Source organism: Rhea americana, unplaced genomic scaffold (genome assembly GCF_003343005.1).
Source record: "Rhea americana isolate MKP2758 unplaced genomic scaffold, rheAme1 scaffold_7, whole genome shotgun sequence".
Taxonomy (NCBI): Eukaryota; Metazoa; Chordata; class Aves; order Rheiformes; family Rheidae; genus Rhea; species Rhea americana.
Genome location: NW_028186867.1, coordinates 11,654,247 through 11,675,751, shown reverse-complemented (window position 1 = coordinate 11,675,751; position 21,505 = coordinate 11,654,247). Strand labels below are relative to the sequence as shown.

At 40.9% G+C, this 21,505-nt stretch overlaps 1 protein-coding gene across 1 annotated transcript in view; it reads right to left on the bottom strand.

Moving 5' to 3' along the window:
- The window catches only part of MAP4K4 (mitogen-activated protein kinase kinase kinase kinase 4), a gene marked incomplete at its 5' end in the record, with an annotated part of 164,309 nt that overhangs the window by 17,356 nt on the left and 125,448 nt on the right, over window positions 1–21,505 (bottom strand). The window contains 13 exons of the mRNA XM_085321502.1: window positions 2,967–3,137; window positions 3,401–3,518; window positions 5,906–6,097; window positions 7,284–7,404; window positions 7,936–8,111; window positions 9,377–9,474; window positions 10,247–10,398; window positions 11,313–11,419; window positions 12,319–12,549; window positions 14,553–14,714; window positions 18,041–18,268; window positions 18,919–19,005; window positions 21,124–21,285. Of these exons, the coding sequence (XP_085177628.1) occupies window positions 2,967–3,137; window positions 3,401–3,518; window positions 5,906–6,097; window positions 7,284–7,404; window positions 7,936–8,111; window positions 9,377–9,474; window positions 10,247–10,398; window positions 11,313–11,419; window positions 12,319–12,549; window positions 14,553–14,714; window positions 18,041–18,268; window positions 18,919–19,005; window positions 21,124–21,285 (2,005 nt within the window). The remainder of the gene's footprint in view (window positions 1–2,966; window positions 3,138–3,400; window positions 3,519–5,905; window positions 6,098–7,283; window positions 7,405–7,935; window positions 8,112–9,376; window positions 9,475–10,246; window positions 10,399–11,312; window positions 11,420–12,318; window positions 12,550–14,552; window positions 14,715–18,040; window positions 18,269–18,918; window positions 19,006–21,123; window positions 21,286–21,505) is intronic.

The following is a 21,505-nucleotide window of genomic DNA, read 5'->3' as shown; positions in this document are numbered from 1 at the left end:
ATTATTTAACAGTCCACAAAACCTTAGAATATAAAACCAATCAAGTTTCTGCTGTTAAAAAAAAATGTAAGAGTAGGTTTTAAAAATTGATTAATATATTAGCACTATACAATTTCATAACCATTTGCAGCAATTATGACAGAGTTTCAGTCTAGGATCCCACAAATTGTGCAGAGACAGGTTAAAACCAAATGTACGAGTCGGTTTATTAGACTTCAGTGTTGCAATCATGTTAAACTTGTTATCATTAAGCATAATAAAATAATGAAATAATAAAAGAGAAATTGACACAAAAGATAAACATAATTACAATGCTAAATGGCCTTAATCCCTAGTCAATTATTCCCAAGATATAACTACACTGGTGCCAACAGAAATATCATGCAGACTAATAACAACAAAGCTCTTCTAAAGTTGTCGCAGTACATGGGAGTCTGCATCTCAGCACGCAGTCTGGATGCACAGCAATGACGAGACACAACATTCTGCTGGTTCACTAACAGAAACCTCTCTGCTCTTTCATAATATCCAGAAAGCGCATTGTTCATAAAGACTAATTATCCCTGAGACACAAGGGACTGACCCAAATGCTATCCTGCCCACCACAAGTGCAAGCGGTTTGCAAAAGGGAAGGCATTTTCACCCCAGCCTGGAGGAGACAAGGCACGCGGCTGACCACAGGAGGAAACACAGACATGACTTGCAGAGAGCTCAGAAACCATCGTGCTGCTCCACTCTCCCTCTCTCACCCTCTCAGAGGGGAAACTTCAGCGGGTTCCTGGAAACTACTGCCTCTCCTTGCTCGGACTCACGTTTCACACCATCTGGCTCCCAGCCTCTCCTCTGCTCCAGCACGGTCTCTTCCTCCCTTCGCATGCCAGGGCTCAACACTTCCTCCTCCACTCTCATCTTTCTCTGTTGGCTCTGCACTGCATTTGTCTCTGCTTCAMGTTTCTTTACTCGCCTGTCCACGATGCATTTTCTTAGCTATATGCATCTCTCAAGATGAAACTAATGAGCTACTACGCTGGGGGCAGGCAGTACCTGTGCTTTAAAATGCAGGACTTGTCTCTACTCACTGCCAGCCAACTTCTTTACCTCCACCCTAACTAGACTAATCAGAACTAAGTTGTTCTGATTTTTCAAACAAAAGGAAATGCTGCCTAAAAAAAAGTACAGGTTCTTTGTGGAGACTAGGCTTAAAAATCTATGGTACTGCATCTAAGGCACTTTCACAACTTAGTACTAGTAGAAATAGAATCACAGAACTAATGTAATCAGCAACCTACCAGATACTATGAACACTTGTAAAGGCCAAACAAAACAAAACAAAACAGTCCCCTCTTTTTAGTAAGAAACATCAGCATGAAAAGGCTTAATTTGCTATAGGGGGAAAAAAACCTGCTAAAACTTTATCAAGAAATAAGCATGTGCACCAGCTTACAGCACCATCAGTCTGACCCTAAATATTCAACAAGAGCGAGCTTTGTTACAGCTGTAAAACACTTCTAGGATTTTACGCTTACACTTTAAATCACCRTAACAGTCAGACATATAGATCAAAGAAATATAAAACCATTAACACAAATTGCTATTGGCAAAACTAGGCAGATCAGAGAGACTGAGTCATCTTTACAGATCCTGTACCATTTCCCGCTGCCTTCACTCTCTCRCAGTCAAAAAGTCTACATCTGCACAAATCTCTTCATTTTATCGGAGAATTATTGATACGAATGCATGCAAAAATTGCATTTGGATAAAAACTCTTACCAATGAACTCTGGAAAGAATGAAAAAAAAGCAGCTGGAAGGACAATAGGGTGTCAAGGTGGGGTGCTACTTAAGTGACATGCCTTTGCAGGCAAGAAGCACAGGACAACAGCGCTGCTCTGAGAAACAAGTAGGGCTGGAAATAACCTGTAAAGCCTTGCAAAGAGCTATGTAGGTGTAAATAAGGAAGTGCACTCTGCTGCTATATTTGACTTTAAGGAAAGGCCAACTCTCCTCTTTTTAGTCTTGTAAATGATACACGTGCATTTACAATGTTTTCATTTTAGAACTAGTATATAAACATATATATATATATAAAAAAATATGCACATATATACATAAATTTAATATACACAAATATCTATTAACATCTAGATAATGAGAAAATTCAGGCGAACCCATGGATTCTGGCCAACAGAGAAATTACACAGCAAAGAAAAGCTTTCAACTGGCTGTTGCAGCAGTAATTCCACGTCATAACAGGCAATAAAAGAACTGCCCTAAGCCTTTTACCGGTGTAGGATCCTATCTACATCATCTGACACTGATATWAATTAGCCTTTATGACCAAAAACGCCAGACATACTTATTCAGCTGACATCCTATATCCCACTTCTCTCTGCACTAATCAGCATTAAAGAATCTAAGCTGTAGTTTCACACTGGAAAAAAGTCCAAGCAATTCTTCCCTTTTCCTTTGGCCTTCCTCCTACGTAAACTGATAACTGAGGTGGAAAGTTATCCAAAAAAAAAAAAAAATCACATCTTCATAGAGCTCTGCAACAATACATTAGCAAGAGTATCAGGAAAAGGGTATCTGTCAAAAGAAACTCCTTATTTGAACAGGCACTGGCACAAAGTGTACAATGCAAAGATGACCAGGAGCTCCCAAAAGCYGGAAGAAATGTACTAACAGTCAGTCAGAGAAAGCTGCATAGAACATCCCAATAGGCTGAATCAAGTCTGAACTATGCCACGAAGAGTATGTATGCAATAGTAGGAAGCTGTATCAAAGCAGAAGCAGCATATTTTAACAACATCATAATCAGTTCTTACAATGAAAACATGTAAGCAAGCATTCGATAATGCTCAGAAACAGCTAAGCTTTCAGAGGTTTGTTCTCAAAGACCTTGTGCTCTTACTGGCAAGTCTACATTTCAGTACTGCAGGAGGCAAGGGAGAAAGAGAAATTCATTACCCCACAAGGCAGCGCACAGAATCTCAGAATTGAATCTCTTCTTGTATTTGCGAATCTCTGGGGTATCGCTCTGTGGCCGTGTGTTTGTAGGATTCACATTGACAACGGATCCTTTCCGCGTGGGGTCTTGCCTTATTGCCTCTGATCTCATTGCTTCACTAGAAAATCCTACTGAAAAAAGAAAAGTGCATGTAATATCCCCTAAGTGCTAAATTCTGACCGTTTATTCTGCATACCAAACAACCCAGAACAGTAACTGAGAATACTGAGCAAGTCTTTCTTTTTGTAAGAAATGTAAATGGAAAAAGAAATAAACTATGCAATCCATTGCAAATGAAATAAAAAGCATGATGATAACATTCGTAAGTACTTTAAAGAGCCACTGAAGTCACTGAACCCTTTTTCAATTGTCTTCTTGCAGCTACTTTACTTACCCACAGAAGTCACAGTTGTCCCACTAGATGGAGAAATCTGTAGTAATCTGGGGTCTATAAAAGGTGTAAAGGAGGAGGAAGATTTGTGTTTCTGGAGTGTATTACTAGCGGACTGAGTCTGCAATGTAAATTTCAACTTTATTAATATTAATGACAATAAAAAGCAAGGATAACAACAACCAACATTTTTAAGTCACTACAGAATTGTGTTACAGAGCCTCCCCACTCTTTTATGCTTCCTTTATACATATATAATGTGCTGCAGGTACCATACCTGAACATATGCAAACTGCACGTTACAGTGAAATGCAGTTAGTTAAATTTTCATCCCTGTCACCTCAGCTGCTAGATAAAATTTTTAGAATTGGCCATTAGGATCAAGCATAAAGTGAGGGAATATCTCTTTTTCCTTTCTTTCTTTCTTTTTTTTAAGTCTGCTTAAGTGCTTATGTCTACTTTCTTATCTGCAAGCTGTCCACTATATAAAACTTCTGTATTTATGAAGCATTTCCTAAAATGAGCTAGTTTAATAAGCTACAAAATTTTATCTCGTGGCTTGTGCACCAAAACCTCAAACATCTGGGATCAAGAATTCACTTCTAYGATGGATTATGTTTCAGTGTCCAGTACTGTTCATTCTCCCTATTTGGTTTAACCTGAGCCTCTTGCCAGAAAGCTGCAGCAGGTTCTTCCACCTTTATTTGACATAGCAAAATATTAAACCTGTATCGAACAAAGGGGCTCATTAGTGTGGAAGGTGTAGCAAACGGTGATATGAAGCTATGAATATGTAGTGGATAAAATCACTGGTGCTTGCTTGAGTTATGTAGTCTAAACATGAAAAAACATAAAGAAAGGAAAAAGACAAGTGAAACAATGAACTGTTAAAGGTGGAAATGGAACGACTTAAAAACTCTTGCCAGTTTAGCATTATAGTGACAACATTGCACACTGAAGCAGAATGGGACAAGCAAAAATATAGGTAAAGGGTGTGCATGTGGGTAAGTTATTTCAAGCAGAACTGGGTCTTTGCTCAGCTTTATGCAAACATAGACGTACTTCATCATCATCAACTAATCTTCAACCTCTGATCTAAGCCTCTACTCTCTGCACAAAAATAGCAATAGATCCACAACTCCCCTGCACAGCTAAATAATGAATAGCTCCAGCCAGCACCACCAGCCAGGGCCACAGCTTCCACTTCCCAAGCTCCCAGAGTTAACTGAAACCTGCTTATTCACTGCTTAGACCAAAGTAATAAGGAAGCGTATCTCCAAAACAATCAACTGATCTATATAACCTACAAGAGYGTGCTTCTAGAAAGATCAAAGACCAAGGAGGCTAGTTGAGTTCCTTGGAGGAAACCACCTCCCCCCCAACCACACACACACCTCATCCTGGTGTTACATGGTTTCACAAGCATTTTTAATCCTGTGATAAAAATGTCTATTGCCTTGAGCCGACCCAGCTCACCGCACCCTATTCTCATCAAAGCTCTTGCATGCCCAGACACTTCTGCTCTTTTTATAAAGTTTGCTCTTCCTGTGCCATCCCTGCATATAAGAAAGTGATTCTCCCTAAAGACTATCCTGGCCACCTAGCCAGGAGTGAAAAAGTCATGTCAGGTTCCTCACTTGCTGCTAGAGGTAGTAACGGGCAAATTACACCCTTCATTCACACTTGTGCATTTCCTGTGTTGCAAAGGGCTATATGGGCATGAACCATCAGGCACCACCACCAGCGCCCCATGAGCAGAGGAAGGCACCGYTGCCACGTCACACCCAAAACAAGAGAGTGTTCCCGTAGCAGCAAAGCCTTGCTGCTCCATGCAGATGCAAGCCACGCTGGTGGAGAGCCCACAGTCATCTTTAYATGGTTGCTTTTCAGAGTACAATCATTTTTGAAAAAACACAAATTTCCTCCTGTTTTTCATTCCAAAGCAACAACCACCCAGATTTGAGAACCCTCCCRGGCAACACCTGACATATCCACCCACCCCACGTGGCAAGTTCTAAAAATCCCCAAATCCCTCTGTGGCAGCTTCCTCTCCCAAACGGTGAGTTTTCACAAGCAGCTCCTCACATATGCATAGTTACAAGCCCAGCCTTTCGTGAGAAGGTCAAAATTAACCACTGATTTTTAAGAGGCACACTGCTTGAAATTAGCCTGCTCCCAGAATAAAACAGAATTAAAAAAAAAAAAAAAAGGTTTTGGCTTGAAATTGCAGTAGTCAAGTTTAGTTTAAAAACAAATGCCATGCAATTAATGATTCACTAAAAGGAAGCAAAAATAGTAAACTGGCAAGTTTGGTGTGGGGCTGCTCTAGAGTTAGGGGCTTCTTAAACAGAACTGAAATGTGTTATTTTGGGGGTGGGAACAAAGGTGACAGGAGGAAAAAAAAAAAAAAAAAGCAAGGGGAGATTGGCTGGAGTTCCTTTGCAAACTAGCTACTAGGCAATGCTGCTATAACCCTACGAAAGCAGCCAGCTGTGGTGTACGACATACCTCATTAGTAGTGAGCTTGTCCTGGGGTGTCTGTGGGGACATGGTGGGTGTCGGCTGGCTGGAGGATGGGGAGGAGGAGGTGGAGGAAGTGGAGGAGGAATGGCTTTGCTGTAAGAGATCTGGCAAGAGGTGAACGCGACCGGCAAAGCCATTGCTCTCATGATGGCTGGCACGCTTTTTGTCAACTGTACTCTGCAGAAAAAACAGGCACACTTGTCTTGCTCAAGTGCTGCTTACAGGCCTATATCCCTAACACGCTCTCTGCTTCTCTCCCTTGCGCTCTTTCTACCTCTTCTACATTTTTTTTCCATTTATTTTTTTAAATAAACTGACAATTCATGCCTTGATGCTTGGGCTGAAAGGGAAAGTGGGCAGAACTACCAGAATTCAGCACACTCCCACCATCTCTGGCAGGCAAAAGCGCAGGTGATGTGGTTGACTTGCACAACCAGTTCCATTAAGAGAAGAGTAACTGAGCTGGCAAGTCCTCTACCACAACCCAGACAAGCACACTTTGTGGGAGGGTGTGACTTCTTCCTCTGTTGTTTTGTTTGAAACTAACTTAAATGCTACACAGATATGCACTTGGACCGCCTGGTGAACGCACTCAACTAACTATTTAAAACAATAAGCATGAAATCTTAATTTTCAAACCAGCAGGCTCAATTAAGAAATTGGCATTTGGTTGTGAAATTCAGAAATGTGATTACTGAAGAAACTCCTATAAGCTAAAATGCTCATTAACAGATGAGCTCATTTAAAAGCAGGGAAGCATTATCTTTCACAGGCACAAGAATGCAACATTTCAGCATCAGAAGAAACAACACAGCAYACTACCTCTGTCCACATTCTCTGTCTTGCCACCCATTTTACCTCTCCATTCCCCTGTACTAATCGTTTGGGGTGTGTGTGTGCACATGTGTTTGTTCATGTGTTACCTGTGTGGTCAGTATGCCCTCAACTACAGGTTCAAAACAAGGAAGAAAAAAAATAAACCCTGAATGTTTCCCCGCAGCCTCCTTCCCAGCCCCACTCCCAAGACCCATGTTTTGTTCTACGGTAAAACTGAACTAATTCTCTTGCTCCAGGTACTTGCTTCACACACCTGCAGCTTTTCTACCATCCTCTCTCTTAGCCTTTGAGGTAATCTGCATGGTGCTGCCATGGGTGTCACTGGAAAGCATGCAGAACAGTAGCAAGGGGTGAAGACTACTCTTTTCTTTGCATGCATTAAACATCTTGCTCATCTGAAATTCACTACAGCTGTGTCTTGGTAATACAAACAACAAATATAATGTAGAAACAGCATGGGTGAATGAGTGAGTGGGTTAATGAGCACAGAAAAGGTGCAACACTGCACAGGAAGGAAAAGCAATACCTGTCGGACAATTAAGGTGCCCTCCTTAGAAGGAGTCAAGGCTGGTTCACTCTCCACATCGTCATGGACAATCATGGTTTTCACTGATTCTGTTTCACCATTGCTCAAGTTCAACGTTGACCTATTAGCCAGGCAAGAAGTAACTGGGGTGAGATAACAGCATTTGTGTTCTAGCTTTTACTGCTACACACCAAAGCACAGTCAAAATTCAATTATGTTGTATCCAAAGTGGAATATTTACATAAGCCACCTAAAAAAACTTATCTGTCAAAAAATAAGTCAAGAAATTGTTAAACATCCCTTCTCTCTTTATCAGAAATCAAAGGGAGAAGAGGGAAAGGACATTATTTCAAGTACCATTCAGCCTGCTTTAATAAAACTTTCCAATCAAACTTTCTTGAGGAGCTGAGAGACTCATTTCCCATTTGCAGAAATGACTTAAAGAGACTTATCTGCTTGCTTGGTTCCTAAACGCTCCGTTTTATTTTGAAAACATTACCCTCGGAGTTTGAAAATGTGACCATAAATGCTGCTGTCTTGCTCATAAATGGTTGCCAATTGAAAGAACTAATATACAAGCCAAAATATCTAACTTTCTTTTCCTTCAAACCCTCCAAGAGGAAAAATAAAAGCAAAATACAGAAGAACTAACACTGCTCGGACATCATCAGGTCCAGAAGTAGATTCATCTGCTCCTTCTTGTTCCATATCATCGTCTTCCTCATCTGTCGTCCCTGACTCTTCACTGGAGGATGAATAATCCGTCACCTTATGTGGAGGTCTCACATCTTCTACTGCTCGCAATTCCTTTGCCAATGCAGTTAAATCCTGATGCGAGAGGGACAAGAAAAGTGATAATGCAAGCAAGAGAGGAAGAGGCTTGCAAGACAGCCCCACTGAGCTACCGCTTAGTGCTCGATTTTGCTCAGCAGTCCACACTGCTGTTCCCATAGCTCCAATCAGTATGTTTTTTCAGCTTATTCATTTCTAATGGTTACTAATACTCCTTTGCAGATAAATCAAAACATCTAAAGAGTCAACCTTTGCCATATTAAAGAAAATGCATGCATTCTGAATCCAAGCCATCTTGACCGTGACCTTATTTTATCCCATTATGCCATCTGAAAGACTTAAGATAAGCACCTGGACCTACTCTCACACAATGGTTCACTGTCACAGTTCATTATTCTTAACCCTGCAGGCTAATAGCATCCACTGCAAGGAACCATGGGCACTGAGATAGCAAAAAGATCCTAAGACTTACTGAGCTGTCCAAGACACAGCGTATTTGGTCAGCTCAGAAGTTTATCTAAAAGGTCAAATTCATTAGCGCTACCTCACTCATACATGACTGTCAAACAGTTTGGGACATAAACTGACTTTTTCCCTGCAACCTGAAGTGTAAGCAAAGCAGGATGGCAGTGCCCTGCTCTCAGTTGTGTAAATATGCATTATTAAACTACAAAGAGTTTATAGCAAATACTTCACACATTATACTAATCAGAAGTGAAGGAACAACCTCTATGTTTGTTTAAGAAAGTAGCTGTAACAGACAGATCTGTGCGCTAATGCAGTAACAGCAGGAGAAAAATGTTCTGAAGATAGATGGAAACACTGAGAAAACCTACTGTGATCCCATGGATACAACAGGACATAGAACTAAAATCATCTTAACAGCAGTCAGATTAAAAAAAAACTCAGAAAAATTTCACAGAAAATAGCAACAATTTAAGGTCTTACCACTTCTCCCTGCACCATTCAGCACAGCATTGATACATTCAGGTCAAATGCGTTATCATTGGTCCAGCCACAGAAAGGAAGCACAGGATTGAAAAAGAGAGAGAGAAAGGTTAGAAAGGAAGAAGATGAGAGAACAGAAACCAATTCCCAAGGCAGAGTAAATTCTCATATTTAAAGCTTTGTCATATTCATAAGCAATAGTATAGCACAGAATATACTGCTGGGCCTATGGATATGAACTCAAACTAAAGCTGAAGCTCACTCTCAATGACATTACAAATGGATGTTCTCATTTCCTTCGTAGGGGCCTATGTAAAAATGAGCAGGGTCAGGGGAGAGTACATGTAACTTACGGCAGGCTTGATAGGTCTGAAGACTTCCTTTTTCTCTTCAGGCTTTTTGGCTGCATTTTCATGACGCTGCGATGGCGAACCCTCTGATTTTGATGATGCTGTGTGTATCGAGAGCCCAAAAGGAACACAGAACAAAACAGGGATTCACCAGGAATGTAAAATACATTTTCTTATTTCACTTCAGAGGAAGGAATATAGATGAGAAGGATTCAGCGTCTGATAGCAAGACATCAGTTTCAGTAGTTTACTGTTACATTTTCCCTGAAAGACTATACAAAAAGCCATCATAAGCTGTGACCTGCATAGGTGCAGCTGACTTATGACCAAAGTCAAAATAAACTGTCAYGCAAGTGTAAAGTCAAAGTGGTTGTAGATGCTGTGCTCATTTGCACAAGSGATTGAGTTAGCAGGTGAATCAAACTGTTTAACTCATCACCAGCCAGTTGAGTYGAAGTCACAAGCTGAAAGACCTGGATTCAGCATCCAAAGTACTCCACCCAGATGTGTCCTTAGAAGTCTGCACCCTTTCAACAGCTTGATAGTAGCAAGGGCCAAAAGGTGCCCTTGCACCCGTGAGGAAGGGAGTTATGAAAGCATGGAGACCAGGCTGTCTACACTTTGGAAAATGCAGCAGTAACTGAATGTGAATCAGAGAACATTGAAATATTTTCATGATGACTTCTACATCTATTGTCTTTCCTGAGCAAGACCATAAAGCCAGGAGGGGTATTTCAAAGTGCTGAAGCTAATACATTTTTGGTAGTGCATGCTCAAAGGTCTTTCGAAGTGAGGGTTATTACCCTTCATTAGTAAGTACTGCATGACTCAGTTAACTCCAGAAATGTTAAGAGGGGTGGGAGAAGGCCTTACATCTCATCCGGAACCGCTCTCCGGATCCACTCTGAGAGCCAGGATGGGAGCCAGGCTGGGAGCCGGAGTTGCTTGAACCTGAAGAACTGCCACTGCCTGGCCTTGGTACAAGCTTCTCCACCCTTTCCCACAGCAGACGAGGCTCTATATTGCTGTTTCAGGGTAGGAAGGAAAGTTTTTGTCATTCACTTCAGTTTCAGATTCCCATTTCTATACTGAAACATCATTTCTCCTCAGTATTTGGTAATAACTGATCTGAAAGAACATTTACAAGCACTGAACTGAGAGCATCTGTGGCACTTCACAACACAAGCAATGGCTCCCTTTGAAATAGCTACTACCTTATTTAGGATGGCAAWGAAAGTGTAATTAATTGGGTATTAGCTACCATTTTCTATCTAGGACTGTTTTGTGTATCTAAGCCAAAGCAGACGATTCTCTCAGTCTGCATAGAGCAGGTTTAAAATTAGCTCACATAAGGACAAACCATGAAGCCAGTACTACCTTTCMCTCTCAAAATACCCTCAACCACCTTCCAGTGACTGATTGTGGGACTGCCTGTCCACTTTGCTCTGCTGCTTTGCAGACAGCCCCTTCCTTCCCTTTCCTGACCTCGAATGTTTTGTGTCATGGTTCATGGGTGTTTCTGCCTCTCTTAAAGTCTAATTCTGGCTAAGAGGCTGGAAAGTTCTGAGATCTCTTTGCTTTAGATCTTACAAACACTTTTGCTGCTGGCAGCTCCCACAGCAAGATGACTTGTTACACAAAAAGGCATGATGTTTATGAATGGTCACATTTTTTTCAGTAATCTTCAGGATATTTTGAAATTTTTACAAAAGTTATAAGGCAGACAACTCAAAGGAGAGGTAAGAAGAAATTTGACAGCATTTGCTAGCACACATGATATACCAAGGAAAATTAATATTAATCACTACTGAAAAGGAATCCAAATTCTTATTCCTTTCATGTCCAATAAAAATGCCAAAAGCCCTCTGAAGAAAGCCTGCCTTCCCATCAGTCTTTTCCTTCCAGCACAGGAAAGGCAAGGACATGTAGGCTTACAAACCTTGTGGAGTTTCTTTGACCTGCTTGGTTATTTTGCTGCCCACTGCCCTGCAGTGGAGAATCACGACGGGACAGGACAGGTGATCGGGACGTTGTTCTCACAGGTACCTTGAGAGAAAAATGGTTATGTTAAACCCATGAAAAGGAGAGAGAGAAGAGGAAAATTAAGAGTATATTTTATAGCAGGAGAGATTTAAGATTTTAACAGACTTATTTTAAGTCCAAGTGAGCATCAAAGATCAGAATCAGTAAACAAATRCCCACAAAACCAAAGAGCCTTAGTTGGGATACTGTTCAGATTTTGAAGAGAACCCCACGTTTAGTCTCAATACTACCTAACATCTAGGACACAAAACACATACACACCCCCTACTCTCCAACTACTGAGACATTTAAAAAGAATATGGCATTTTAACTGAAGCAGGGGAGGCACAAAGCAATTTGCTGAAACAGCATGAGAATTAGGAGAATAAGCTCAGGGGAGCCAAACAAATGCCTGGGAATGGATCAGCAGAAGGCAAAGACTGGTGGGGGAGCAAGAATACACTCAGAAGAAGCAAATCCCAGTGGATGGGGGAGGGAGAAGAGGAGGAAATATATTGAATGTTTCCTTTTTGTTCAGTTCCATCTCAATTTTAAATACATGTATGATTCATAGTTTGGGTTGCTAACAGATGAAGAAGAAAATTAACTCTGAGCAATAACCTCAGGGATATTTTAAATTCTTTCCTGAGTACGGTAATGATTTGTTAACTCTSCATGACAAATTGTTTCTCTGTAATAGCTACATTCTATAAATAATTGCCAATTTTGTATGAAGTTTCAATATTGTACTTAAGGTTGATCATCATTAATCCATTAACTGAATACCTACAGTAGGATTTCCCTTCTGAAATACCAATATCGGCACTGTCGCAATGGCATGGTCTTCCCAGTGCCCAGGCTATAACATCCTTAAATAAAAATAAAAAAGAAGAATAGCATACATCTGTCTTTCTACTCCTTACCCTTGGAGGCACCTCGTCACTGTCTGATCTAGCCCAAGCCTTTTGGGTGGGGTCAGGTACCTCCGACTTAGAGTCAGAACTCTGATTTAGCACTTCACTGCGTGAAGGTGGATATGGGTCCTGGGAACGAAGATGGTGATGAGCAAATTTGGGAGAAGGGTCACTGAAGGAATGGGATCGCGAGACAGGGGAAACATTGTTCTTGAGAGATGCCAGATGGGACCACTGTACCTTACAAGAAAACAAAACATAAAACATTCAATGCGCTCAGTATAACTGGCTTTCCAATTAACACAGAATAAAGGCAGGTGGGGCRGGCAGAGACAAATTGGTTATGGCATTAGGTAAGCGTGGGGTGAAATCAATGCACTTAAAAGCAAGGCAAGCGCCCAAAGAACGTAAGAGACTGAAAATACAGCACATATGCACTTTTGTGAGATACGCTCTCCACATACATGTACACTAGTGCCCAAAAGGAAAGGGGGCCTAATATTTGCACTGTGAGGCTGGACCCAAAGGCCACTGAAGACATAAGTCTTGCTCTATTTCCCAGCCTTCAGTGGGTTTTGACCAGGTATCAGGGCAGCACCAATGGGTTGGGAAATTTGGAGCAGACAACCAATTAAAAGAAGTAAAACATTAAAGAATGCCACCAAATGCCGCCACACRTGCAAACCAATAGCCATTGATGTTATCTAATAAATTAAGGAACTAGATGCAGTTCCAAACCTTTGGAGGAAGATCATAACACAAAAGCCTTTATTCTATTACAGTCATTTCAACATATATATATATATATATATAAACCATAATATATATTGTATACAGTATACATATGTATAATGCATATTATACATATCCCATATATGTACCATATACTGCACATATAAACATATTTAAATACAAACTACACAAAAACACACATACATATTCAATTACACATACTAAGAAGGCACAGTAGTGACTCCAGAATTAAAAATCCATTGGGATTTCCACTGAAATCCGTACTCATCCTTCAACATACTGCCTCCTCATGCATAAACCCATTTTTAAAAATTAATTCTGAAGCTGAAGAGAAAGAAAGGTCTTAACTGAGGAACATACTCTTTTCAAACCTAATACCTAATTAAAATTTCGTTTTCAATCTCAGTTTCAATAGGCTGGTTGTATTTGTTTTTATACAATCGTTATTTCCTCAGTTTTTGTACACGCAGCTGTTGAAGAGTCTGATTATTCTTAATGTGAGTAGAAGACCCAGACTTTAAGAGTAACTGGCACAGAGAGCATGAAGATACAAGTCCAATATTTTGAAATAATCATAGAGGTTTGAATGAAAGCCAGGAATTACTGAGTAAGAGATGAAGTTCTGTCCTGATTTCTCTAACTCTCCTGTCTGCTCAATTTTTCCTGTTGCCCAAAAGAATTGCAATATCTAGTCACAATGAGGTAATCGGGAACAGTTTCAGCATGCACTGTCACCAACAGACTTACTTAGGAGAAAATAATTCTCCTAAGTAGGCACAGAGGAACTATACTGTTTAATTTAATGTCTAAATAGCTCAGAGTTTATGGGTTACTTGTATGTTTTACCTAAAGGTTACTTTTTAAATTCACGCTCTTATTCCTATGAGATACAGACACCATGCTCTGAAGGTCTTTGTTAGCAAATAATACAATGGCGATAAATTAGTTCAGTGGTTCCAACCTCTCTCTGATTTTTCAGGGGTGACAGAGAGCTCTAGTAAGAGCAAGCCTACTGACAACCAGCTTGCTTTTCTTACTTATGTTTTGTGGATCTCTCTGAAGGAGCACTCATACTATATCACATCCAAATCCACTTATTTAGCTAGCTTTTCCCTAATAATTTAAAAAAGTAAGCCAGCTCACTCTTTTCCTGAGCATCATCTTCGGTAGTAAATATTTAACATAGATCAAATTCTGAATCGTAAAAGTGTACTGCAACCATGCCCAATATTTAAGCTACCAGTCCACTGTTGCACAGATAATCATAGAATGCAACAGTTCTAATTAAAAAAAAAAAAAAGTCCATCAGCTCATTAATAAAATAGCAAAAATAGACCAAGAGCAAATCTACTGAATAAACTACTTGGCACAAAGTTTGCTCTTTGCACAAGACTTTCTATATGCCAAGAACTGTGAATCTGAAGTCAAAGGAGACACCTTGGTACTTCTGCATTTCCTCCAGGCTCACCAGGATTTTCCTCAGCATTTACCTGGGGTTCCATTGGCCTCTGCAGGGCAGGCTGAGCAGGTTCTGAGTTTCCATTGGAAAAGGACTCTGATCTTGAAGGCACTGGCGGCTCCAACACTTTGCCCATCTGCTTAGACTGTGCTTCAGGGGAGCCCTGATTAGTTTTTCTAAATCTCTCCTCCACCTAAGCAAAAATAAATTCAAGTTAAGCCCAGAGCCAACAAAATCACATACAGTAGAAGTATGAGGATGACTACCCTTTTTTCTTTTACCATAAAGAGACCAAACACATTTGAGGTTTGGCAGAACATATCTGTTTCTCTCTAGCTTTCACCAGCTATGGAAAACACAGTGAATGGCACCAAAGCGGCAAGTATACCGATATGGACAGAAGCTACTAGAGGCAGTAGTAYGTGAAGTGATTTGATAAAAAACTATTATGGTGCTTCTTTCTGCCTAGACTATCCAGAATTTTCCTCAGAGAAGATAGAAAAGTGTAAGTGAAATTAGAAACAACCTTCCAAAAAATAAAAAATCCCATTGCTATCACTTAGTGTAGGTTACCCACCTTATTAAACCAAAGGGAAGTATGTTACCTGATAAACTGAATTCCTGTGSCTGTCTCTCTGACAATGCAAGAACAGTTAAGATGCACTTCTCTTTCCAGTAATACTGTAGGCAGTTCAGTTTTAGGTATGAACTTGTAGGATTGGTCATCCTCTCTCTTATCAGATATTCCCAAGACATCAAAGCACTGCACACTGATCACAGATTGCAGAGAACAACCCCATCAACCTATTTCCAGCTGGTTCTGAGCGATGCAACTGCATACTGATCTGGAGTTTCCAGGGGAAGACTAAACCAGAAAGTGCTCAGTCCTCAGAACGATATGAGGCAAACTCCCCATGCAGAACCCTCACCTCTTTCAAGTCCACGGCACTGAGAAGAAAGTCAGCAGTAAGGAGGCAAAAGGATGGAAGGGGGCTACGGGCCGAAAGAAAATATTCTCCCATCTCCTACAACAGTCTCTTGTTAGAAACAGGCAGAGCACACATTTCTGCCAAAGGAACTACCACTGAGGAACATTATACTTTCAGCACTTTGATAAAGTGTCAAAGAAAAATCGAACTGCAGCTCAGACTGATTTCGTATGTTGAGGTTCTGTTCMTAAGATTAGTTTTAATCCTTGTGCCTGGAGCACAAAATCAGTTTGGGGGTTGTTTCCTAATTGTTCCGTAGTGATGATGGTCTGGAGGGACTGGCTGTTTATATAYCCATGTTGCAAGACAGAGGCAGGTTTCCAGACTCATTGGCTGGGCTGCCTTTACAAATCCAATATGCCTCTACTTTCCAAAATTTAAGGACAGCAATAGTTTGCCTACGGGAACACGCAGACAAGCTTTCTCCAGGTCTACATGCATTAAAACGTGTCTTGGGAGATAAAAAWAWAWAAATAAATAAATAAAGGAGGTGAGAATCTTCACCATATAATCATTTTCACCACAACACTCCACCACTTGAAGCCATCCTTTAAAGTTTAAAAATAGGCCAGATTCCTCCTATAGTCTTGTTGTTATGCATAGAACAAGAAAAAGCTCCAAGTCTTTCTGTCTGAAGGAGTAGGCTTTTTATGTCTCTAGCCMTAGATGATAGGAGGTTTCCTCCACAAAGCACAGAAACTGCACCAGCTGTATTTTCTTAAAAAGAAGCAAAAGGTGGGAACGAGATAGCCAGGGCATTACTGGATAGAAACAGGCCCCATTCTAGTCAGCTGAGGCTCTAAGCATCCTTCTGCTTCACCAAGCCAATATCAGAGGTCCTTCCTCTGTATTCCCTTTCTGTCTGGAATAGGAAAAATCCCTAATCATCCTAATTACTCTGCCAGAAAAACCCACTTTGGTTTATCATGATGGTCAGCACCTCAGTAGATGGAGGTTTTCTCTGGACAGGAGTACTCCTGCAAGTCTAATTCATTATTTTATGTCAAGAATTAGATCAGTATTAACATCTACTTTTAAGATTAACTGGTGTCACTCTCATTGCCAAGCACAGAGATATTTTGGATACTTCTATCACAGTTCTTTAAGGTAAAATATTACACAGCTCTCTCTGTGAAGATCTGACTAATATCATGATTTTTCTTTACCTTCACTTTGTTCATTTCAGCTAGCTCACTTATAACAGAATAGGAAGATGACACAGAAGAAAAAGAAGAAGAAGAAGAAGAAGAGTTAGTGGTTCTGCTAAAGGACACAACCAAACCCTCAGGAGCCTTTCCCCTTTCCAACTGTGAAAGGAAAATGGAAAAGGTAGGTTTGAGATAGTTCTGCATCCTTCCAAAACCAGCCTTCAGAAACACCACTAACGGACGGGACAAGAGCATTGGATTGGCACTGTACTTTCACAAAGATTGGCCAAGAATCTGCAACTAATACACAATGGCTGATTCCATGTGTGCGCCTGCTGGACCAGTCTGAACTTTTTCCAGAAGAGATATACCGGATATTTCACCCAAGAGGAATGCATGAGATCACAAAAATAAGTTTTTGAAGAATGCGGACAAAAGCATCTGTAAGAAAATGAATTTGTGTTTACCATGTCAAAAAAGCAATACTTCAAAAGCTATGAACAACTATCAGATAGAGGTGGACTGAAAATTGTTTTATCATGCTCAACACTTCCATGGATTTTTTTTCTTGTTCCAAAATGTATTTACCTAGTTCCCATATGCTGGCAATGAAAGTCTTTAAGAGCTTTGTACTCTTAAGTACTGCCCAGTCTAGTGGTKTGTGGGCAATATGGTGCTTCATTATTGCTCAAGAGAAGCAGAAGAACAAGGCCACTGAGAGAAAGCCAGCTATACATCAGAGGCAATTAATTGCTTAGCAATGTTACCCACAGACCAGTGAAGACTGAGGACCACTCATTGAGACAAAGAGCGCTCTGATGTGCCCTTAATCCAAAAAGGCCTCAGAGAGTTTTATAAGAGCAGTATGTGCTCTAGAAAGGAATACCTAACACTCCAAACAAAAATCAAGTGAATGAAACTCAGGTTTGTATTCATGAGAAGTAAAGTTCCAAGAGCACGGGTGAAAGCAGTAAATCTATAAACAGGTGCTGTGTGCAAGCATCCCTTGCAGGTTTGTGCTTTCCCTCTGCCTCATAATTTCCAGTCCTCAGGACTTGCCAGAAACACAATTCACCAACTGCACCATTGCTTCCCAGGAAAAAGCGTGTGATGTGATGCTTCCAAAATCAGTTCCTCTCAGTTGGCGCAGTTACAGAATTTTTTTCAACCTTTAAATTTAAAAATTCTGCACTACGGCACTTGCAGCAGAAGCATTCGAAATACCTCTTGGGACTGGAAATCTGTGACTGACATTTATAAATATCCTGCCCCTTATCAGTGACACTTTGGCCTCCAACTGTACTATAATGGAATCACAATCCCATRTACAGACAGGGACAGAGGAACAGGCAGCAGACCTCCTCTCCAAGCACACAACTTACCTCCCGTGCTCTTTCAGTAGGCTCATAGTGGGATTTTGGCTCAGGGGTATGATAGCTTTGTTTATTTCTTTCCTGCTGCTGCTGCTGCTGCTGCTGCTGTTGCTGCTGCTGCTGCTGCTGCCGCCTGTGATCATGCTGCAGTGACAGGAGGTAGGCTTGCTCCTGCTGCAACTGGCGCTGGAGCCGCTCCGCCTGCCGATGCTCCTCCATCTCTCGCCATCTGTATTCCTTTGAGAGAATGCGTGAGCAATTCAAGACATGACAMTGAACACATGGCAGACGTGTCCCTATCCATCCCGTTAAAAATGCACCTTTCTGGTTGCTGTTGCATTTTTTTATTTTGTTGTTTAAGTGTAACCAAGAGCTAAGTTATACCAAAAYGGCATGTGTCTCGTGTTGGGAAAGTTGAGAGTGTACTGCTAAGCTTGACATGATAGGAGAGTTATGTCAAAACTGATTTTTATTACAAGAAAAAAGAGTTATTTATACTAAATCCAGTGTAAAGTTCATAAAGCAGTGACTTAGAATAACACTAGGCCATTGTATCTCGGGGTAGATTTACATATCATGTGTGCTTTTGATCTGCAACATAAGCACTCTAGTTCTTCACTGAATGCCAAGGTCTGTTCAGAAACTTGACCACCAAACCAGAACTGTTCCACTTTAACATAAAGCCTCCTCTTACTGCCCAGAAAGCAGTGTGACCATACAGCACTTCTCGTATGTGCCTGTCAGCCCACGACACTAGCATAAATGGCCTTTTAATCAAGCTCCTTTGTTCATACTGTTAGTGCAGCTGTGCCCAACTAAGGGAAGCCTAGGACTGGCCAGATAAATGGATCCTATAGCTACTGAACAAAACAGATACAGTGCTTTACCAGTAACATGGCCTGCTCCTGGAGCAGCTGCTGCTGTAGAATTTCCAAGTGCCGCTGCTCCTCTTCTAGCTGTCGCCTGATATACTCCTGTCACATAGAAATTACCCAGCAATAAATTTATTCAAAAGGAATGCATCAGAACCCCGTGGGTGGAACACCACACGCTACTTCCCCAGTTCAGCTTTAACGAGAAACGCACTTCAGGATTGATTAGTGCCTACAGAATAATTTAGGAAGTCCTGTCACCTAAACATCGTATTTTGGCCCACCGGGTCTGAAATTTGGATTCCTGCAAATGTTGCTGGCGTGGGCCAGAGCTCGTTTATGTATTTTGGAAKTGATCTCAAGAGGCAGCAAAATGCACTTGAAGGTTTTGAAAGTTAAAACACAGCAAGTCTGACTCAACACAGCCAACACAAAGTCACATGCAAGTTATATTAAACATTAGTTTGTTGCACTGGTGCGATGAACTGTTAGCAACAGCTAGAGCCGGGCTTAGTGTAGGCAGACCTGGTGCAAGCTTCCCCAGAGGGGCTCTACCAAGTGCAGCTCAGTCCTGCCCTGCCGTCTCCCCTGCCGCCCTCACCAAAAAGCTTCTCCTGAGCGTACACTGCCAGCCTTGCTGAATTATGCGATGGTTATGACACAAACAAACATCCACCAGGAAACAGATATTAGGCCAAACTCATTTGCTCCTGCGATCTAACCATCTATTCACCTGCATCCTCAACAGGTTGAAACGTTTGCCTGCTGCTTCACCCGACCCCCTGCAACAACTCAAACTCTGAAGCTCCGTACCCAAGCTGGTAACATCCTATCATGCAATTAATGGAAATGTGTAATATGTGCATGCGCACACACACAAGCACACGCACACACACGCACGCACACATTTACAGTGTATGCATAAAGAAATTAATGAATCAGTGGTACAGTGATGGGAGCTACAGAAAATTTTGTGACAGACTGATGATATACACTACATTGTCATTATACACAGTCTGGTCCATAGCTTGTGTTAAAAAAAAAAAATCTAGGAGGGGAGGTGTCATTCCTTTCTTTTACAAAAAGGATAAAAAATTCACAGTGGCTCAGTTTGATCACATCAATTAACCATTTGTCATTAATGGCACTGTGCGTAATTAGCATTTCAACAGATTAAATAGCAGCTGGGGGAATACCCGGTGTCTGCCCAAAAGCAAATTGCTGTGCTGTAATTGGAGATTTTCCATACATTTATTCCCATTGGTTAGTCGTCTTTTCTTTTGACTCCAAAAAATCTTTGAAACATACACATCCATAATAAAATTTCCCTAGCAACATGATCATCAATGTTATCAAATACTATGATTTTACACAGAAAAATTACATACATCAGGCCAAAATCAGTATTCCTGAAGTTTCTGGTAAATTTGCAATCAGTCTCTAGGAGAACAGATTTTGGCCCTTTATTCGAGATCAGCATTTTGCAATACATGCACCATAATTATTACTCTGATTAAAGTTTGTAAAGGATTTTAAAACATGCAGATTTCATGCATAGATATGGCAGCTGAATTTCACAGTTTCAAAGGTTCCTCACCTGTTCTTTCAATGTTTCAAAGGCACACTGATGCAACTTAAGATATACTAGCTGCCTCAGTCAGCATACATTATTATAGAAGACTTCAGATAGAGTTAAGAGACAAGAATTATATATTTAACTATAGAAACTTAAGGAAGGAAAACCCTCGGCAGCTCAAAGGTTCCATTTCAAATTCCAAATATTCAAAGTTTATGAACAAGCCTCTGACCAATCTGAGGTGCCAGAATCTGACACACAAGAGAGCTGCCCTTCTCTCGGAGGCCTTCTGAAYGGGGCATATCCCACAAGAACTGTGGATCCAGCAAGGCAAGTCTAGCACCAATTTTAAGTRCCAGTGATTATTTCACCAATTCTGCTGAGTTTCAGCTAAGCCCAGGGGTGTGAGCTGAATTTAGAGTAAGTATCGTAACAAGAGCTCTTTTTCAAGGGACTGTTGAGGCTGCCAGAATTTTCCATAAAGCTCTATGGTCTATGTTAGTGCATTTGCTGTCAGAGATAAAGATGAAAGGGTCAGCATTAGATTGCCTCTAGGTTTCTTCATTCTTACTATATTTTTTTTAATAAAACTAGAATTTAGAAGAAACAAACCTACTGCACACATATATCTATCACAGACTCACCTGCTCCCTTTCTACCCTTCTCTTTTCCTCCTCTGCTCTTCTTCTCTCTTCCTCTTCCTTACGCCTCCTCTCCATTTCTTCCAGACGTCTTTTCTCTTCCTGTTCTCTTCGCCTTTGCTCACGCTCTTGTTGCCTTCGAGCTTCCCGTTCTCTTCTTTGTTGCTGCAGAAAGGGAAAAGAAACCACGAAGTTTTATTTTTGTTGTTATCAAAGAAAGAGGTGGGGTTATTTTCTGGTGGGAAGAGAAGGATTTACCACGACTGGCAAGCTCTGCTACTGAGCAGCAAAGCTACGCAGGTGTTTCTTCAGGAGACACTTGCACCCCCCTTCCCAGTAGTCTCCCTAAAAGCAGCATCGTTTATTCTCTTGGGTGTCTTCATAA